This window comes from Mytilus edulis, chromosome 10 (assembly GCF_963676685.1).
Source record: "Mytilus edulis chromosome 10, xbMytEdul2.2, whole genome shotgun sequence".
In the NCBI taxonomy this organism is placed as follows: domain Eukaryota; kingdom Metazoa; phylum Mollusca; class Bivalvia; order Mytilida; family Mytilidae; genus Mytilus; species Mytilus edulis.
This window is the reverse complement of record NC_092353.1, coordinates 7,384,514-7,390,786: the sequence shown is the minus strand read 5'-3', so window position 1 is coordinate 7,390,786 and position 6,273 is coordinate 7,384,514. Positions and strand designations below refer to the sequence as shown.

The following is a 6,273-nucleotide window of genomic DNA, read 5'->3' as shown; positions in this document are numbered from 1 at the left end:
AAACGAAGGACTTAAATATCGAAATACGCGTGAACATTCAAAAAGAGCCAATTTTGAATAATTGAATGGACTACTACAGTCCTTTAGTCCTTAATAAAGGCAAATGTTATACACCAAATTAAAGGTTATTGATAGAGGATTAAACTGAGTATATTTTGTTATAATAAAACACCCATGCAACCACGCATCCCATATTGCTGATAGGACCCGACACAAATATCAATTTCGTGTTTCGGTAGTTAAGCTTGGGATGGTCATTTTAAGATGCATTATTTGAATATAATCAAATATGAAAATTATTCATGTTTATATTGATATATTTATATTTTAATTCTTCTTCAATATATCTAGTTGTTATGACAGATCTACCATCATCAGGGGTCCAACTGTTAATTTTATGTTACATTCTTTAACTTTGATCTACTTAGCATATCTCCAATACTTTTATGTTTGCTATACGCAACTATTGGTGCTGTATTGAATATTTGTACACAGTCTTCGTCGAACTGTAAGAAATGCCAGTGTCTTTATTTTACGTATATATGGATTATATTTAGTTATTAAAACTAACGGAATACTTTGCTTCTCTTTAGATTTGTTTTGTTGTAGTAAATCAGTACGGTCAATTGATAAAGCATCAGTAATACTATCATCTATTTCAGCGTTATCATAACACCTATCTAATAATTTCACTTTGAAATTAGTTAGATTGTTTATTAATTTGTTATGGTCACTTGTATTTCTAATTTGCCGTATTGCTTCACCTTTAATAAATCCTCTGAATACATGCTGTGAGTGACAGCTAATTCTGTGCAGAAACAGATAAGAATTAGTTTCTTTAAAATGTATTTCAAGGTAAAGGATACCATATGTTGTAAATCGTTGACCTTTAATTACATCAACATCCAAGAACGACATTTTATCGTTTTTGATTTCATAGGTGAACTTTGATAAGGGGTTATAATCATTTGCTAGACGAAAAAAATCTATAATTTCATCTGATGTTTCATCATATATTATGAATCCATCGTCTCTATATCTGCCATGATAGAATATTTTTTCTTTATATTGAAATGCAGAAATAATTTGATTCATTATTTCAAACATAAGTATGTCACAGATTTCCGGTGAAGGAACTGCACCAGTTGCCGTACCTATTACTTGTTTGTAAATTTTCCCATCAAATTCAAATACATTGTTTTCTAAAATAATTCTCAACAAATGTATCAATACATTGACTGGCGGAGCATTGACTTTGAAGTTTGATTTGTCAAAACTGTCATATGCTCGTTCAACCGCACCCAATAACGCTTCTTGAGGTAGATTAGTAAACATCTGTGTTATATCATATGAAACCAAAAGGCTGTTTGCCATAGGTTTTAATTTCTTAATGATATTAATGAACGATGTAGTATCTTTTATATATGTAGACTGATTTTGAACTATTGGTATAAGAAAATAGTCAACGTAATGACCTATAAGTTCAGTTACAGAGCCACACTGTGATATAATTGGTCTGCCAGGTGGAATTATATTTAATTCATTGAATCCATCATGTTGTATTTGTTTAAACGTCTCTGTTTCAAGACGGTGAATTTTTGGGAGAATATAAATTCTCCCTAATCGTGCATCTGTTAATTTTTGACCATTTGTTAAAAATTTAAATGATATTTTGTCGATTATGCCTTGGTCGTATAATGATTTAGTATACTCAATGACCTGGATTTTCAGTTCTGCCATGTTAAATGAATCTAATTGGCAGTAATGTTGAGTATTTAGTTGTCTTGTGACTTCCGTTATGTAGTCTAGCCTGTCTAAAATAACACAATTTGAATTTTTATCTGCCTTTTTTATTACTATTGTTTCATCATTTTTCAAATTGCGTAGCGCTATTCTTTCGCCCTTAGTAAGATTGTTTTTGACATTTCTTTCTATTGGTAGAAAAGACAATTCAAGCTTGGTTAAATCTATATAATTTTCCAACGTATGGCACGTAGAGGCAGGTTTATATCCTGTATTGCTACGAAATGGATGAAGGTCAGTTTTTTCTTGACTGAACATATACCGACATCGTAATTTTCTAGCAAATTCATTGTAGTCTTTTAGTATAGACATTTTTGCATTTTTGCTTGATGGCGTTGGTATAAATTTCAAGCCTTTCGCCAACAGGATATATTCCTGATTTGATAATCTGCGTTTTGATAGATTAATTACATGCTTTTTTGCATGTGCAGTTTTTTGCTGCATATTGTATTTATTCCGTTCTTTTTTATTGTAGAATCGGAATTTTTGCTTTTTAGCATTTCTATTAAAACGACGTGCCATTTTTGAGTTCACATTGGGTGATTCTCTTAGCTACGTGCCTTTGTTGAGCTCACATTGAGTGGCTGAAGAATTTTTAGGTTTACACATGTTATAAACCTTGAACGAAGATCCGCCCACATTCACGTGGGTTGATAGGCGGGAATAAGATAGCAGTGAGAAATTGTCCGTGTTGATGATGTATAAATGAGTCACATTGTTTTGTGGAACTTTTCAAAGTAAATCATGTCATGAAGTATTTTCAACTCAAGGCTAAAAGCTTTGTCCACCGGAACAATAAATTAACACCATATACGTATCCAATCAATTAGGAAATGCGGATCATTCTCAATGCAGAAAACGATTCTCGGTAAGGTGCAGTAGGACAGCCGTCCATGAATACATTTTGTTATAATAAAAGAGGGACGAAAGATACCAAAGGGACAGTCAAACTCATAAATCTAAAACAAACTGACAACGCCATGGCTAAAAATGAAAAAGACAAACAGAAAAACAATAGTACACATGACACAACATAGAAAACTAAAGAATAAACAACACGAACCCCACCAAAAACTAGGGGTGATCTCAGGTGCTCCGGAAGGGTAAGCAGATCCTGCTCCACATGCGGCACCCGTCGTGTTGCTTATGTGATAACAAATCCGGTAAATAGTCTAATTCGGTAGGTCACATTCAGGAAAGGGAAGGGAAACACCCATGCAACCACGCATCCCATATTGCTGATAGGACCCGACACAAATATCAATTTCGTGTTTCGGTAGTTAAGCTTGGGATGGTCATTTTAAGATTTTAAAATCAATCGGGTCCAGGACCAATCCAGTATATCTTATCAAAATCCTTCGTTTTTAATTCAATTTCTTAAAATCAATCGGGTCCAGGACCAATCCAGTATATCTTATCAAAATCCTTCGTTTTTAATTCAATTTTCTATGTGCATACATTTAGAATAATTAAGAGCTGATAAACTCAGTGTATGATAAATATATTTTTCCGGTTATGGAATATATTCTTCAGCATTTATTTCCGTATTTTTCTAGAAATTCACAATTGCCTGTTTGTAGTATAATAATTTCTGTGTCTGTATTAAAAAAAAGACTGTGTACAAATATTCAATACAGCACCAATAGTTGCGTATAGCAAACATAAAAGTATTGGAGATATGCTAAGTAGATCAAAGTTAAAGAATGTAACATAAAATTGACAGTTGGACCCCTGATGATGGTAGATCTGTCATAACAACTAGATATATTGAAGAAGAGTTAAAATATAAATATATCAATATAAACATGAATAATTTTCATATCTGATTATATTCAAATAATGCTTCTTAAAATGACCATCCCAAGCTTAACTACCGAAACACGAAATTGATATTTGTGTCGGGTCCTATCAGCAATATGGGATGCGTGGTTGCATGGGTGTTTTATTATAACAAAAAGTATCCCCATAAGAGAAATCAAATTTAAACTATTCTACATATTACAAAGGAGGAAACAAATAGGCTAGGGATACCTGATGAGGATAAGCCTAGGTCAATATGACCATAACCAAAACACCTTTTTTTAATACAGACACAGAAATTATTATACTACAAACATGCAATTGTGAATTTCTAGAAAAATACGGAAATAAATGCTGAAGAATATATTCCATAACCGGATATATATATTTATCATACACTGAGTTTATCAGCTCTTAATTATTCTAAATGTATGAACATAGAAAATTGAATTAAAAACGAAGGATTTTGATAAGATATACTGGATTGGTCCTGGACCCGATTGATTTTAAAAAATTGAATTAAAAACGAACGATTTTGATAAGATATACTGGATTAGTCCTGGACCCGATTGATTTTAAAACGATATGTGCCGCAACGACCATTAGAGGGGTTACGGAGGACATAAATGCCAAAATACGCATGAAAATCAAGAAATAGCCAATTTTGAATAATGAAATGGATATTTTGAATAATGGAATGGACTGCTGCGACCATTTAGCCCCTAATTATAGATAAACCTTATACTTCATTCGAAAGCTGATTACGAAAGGAACACAATGTTTATACTCAACAAGTTCCGCAACGCATTTCAGAGAAGTAACGAACGACCTAGATATCGAAATACGCTTGAACATTAAGAAATTATTATAGCTTATTTTGAATAATGGAATGAACTACTACAGCCCTTCAGTCCCTAATAATGCAAATTTTATACACAACATTTAAGCTTATTGATAGAGGAAAAACTTGAGTATAAATGATATGTGCCGCAATGACCATTAGCGGGGTTACGGAGGACCTAAATGCCAAAATACGCATGAAAATCAAGAAATAGCCAATTTTGAATAATGAAATGGATATTTTGAATAATGAAATGGACTGCTACGACCCTTTAGCCCCTACTTATAGATAAACCTTATACCTCATTCGAAAGCGTATTACGAGAGGAACAAAATGTATATAGTCAACAAGTTCCGCAACGCATTTTAGAGAAGTAACGAACGACCTAAATATCGAAATACGCTTGAACATTAAGAAATACATTTTGTAGCTTATTTTCAATAATGGAATGGACTACTACAGCCCTTCAGTCCCTAATAATGCAAATTTTCTCACCAAATTAAAGCTTATTGATAGAGGAAAACTTGAGTATAAATGATATGTGCCGCAATGACCATTAGAGGGGTTACGGAGGACCTACATACCAAAATACGCATGAAAATTAGGATATCGCCAATTTTGAATAATGAAATGGATATTTTGAATAATGGAATGGACTGCTTTGACCTTTTAACCCCTAATTATAGACTTTATACCTCATTCGAAAGCTTATTTCGAAGGGAACAAAATGTTTATAGTCAACAAGTTCTGCAACGCATATTAGAGAAGTAACGAATGACCTAACTATCGAAATACGCGAGAACATTTAGGAATAGCTTATTTTGAATAATGGAATGGACTACTATAGCCCTTCAGTCCTTAAAAAAGGCAAATTGTATACACCAAATTAAAGCTTATTGATAGAAGAATAAACTGAGTATAAATTATATGTGCCGCAATGACCATTAGAGGGGTTACGGAGGACCTAAATGCCAAAATACGCATGAAAATTAAGAAATTGCCAATTTTGAATAATGAAATGGATATTTTGAATATTGGAATGGACTGTTGTGACCCGTTGGCCCCTTATTACAGATATACCTTATACCTCAATTGAAAGCTTATTTAGAGATGAACAGTAGCTCGATTATGCGAGTTCTACCACACCCCCATTTTGAGGTTGAAGTCGAGGGAAAAAATTTCTTTGTGGAAGAAATAAACACACACACTAAAAATTAGAAATGTACAGATATAATAAACACAATGGACTTTAAGATTACAAATATGTCTGGTCAGAGATAGAATACGGCGCAAGAGGTAGAAATTCTGAAAAAAATGGCCGCTGTTGAGGCCAATCGAGAACAGCGCTGCAATGATGAGGAAATTATCAAATTGCGAAAAGTAGGACAGGACTCACCCTGGATTGTCAAAGACATTAAAGACTTTGACACGAAGTAAAGGTTTGCAAAATTATAACCTTGTGCTGGAAAGGGGAAACGATTTGCATATGGAAATGTGAGAGATTAAACAAGCAGCTGACTACCGTCTTGGCAAAGAGAGAATCGATGGAGCTGTGCAAATTGTGAGCTATGGGATGAAAAATTCAGACGAACCGGGTACGTTTCACGACTTTCTTATTTTTAATAAGGATTGTAGGATCAAAAGTGTTCGAATATATATGTTTTGTAGGCTCGAAAACTGGGTCTAAAAACCAGTGAATTGGGGATGGTGGTTTTGGGGTGACCTAAATTGATTTTTTTTATTGTTAGGATAAAGACATTGATCCAATATAGAACATGTAGTTAGTAGTTGAAAACGCCAAAGCCTTGAGGGGTATAGCCAAAATGAAC

At 33.4% G+C, this 6,273-nt stretch overlaps 1 protein-coding gene across 1 annotated transcript; it reads right to left on the bottom strand.

Moving 5' to 3' along the window:
- Positions 1-453: 453 nt before the first annotated feature.
- LOC139492299 (uncharacterized) lies at positions 454-2,115 on the bottom strand. Its single transcript, XM_071280519.1, has one exon. The coding sequence runs from the start codon at positions 2,113-2,115 to the stop codon at positions 454-456; it is 1,662 nt and encodes a 553-aa protein (XP_071136620.1).
- Between the last annotated feature and the right edge of the window lie 4,158 nt (positions 2,116-6,273).

Bases quoted from the DNA above. Each gene is read 5' to 3' on its own strand.
- LOC139492299 (XM_071280519.1), bottom strand. From the start codon at position 2,115: ATGTCTATACTAAAAGACTACAATGAATTTGCTAGAAAATTACGATGT.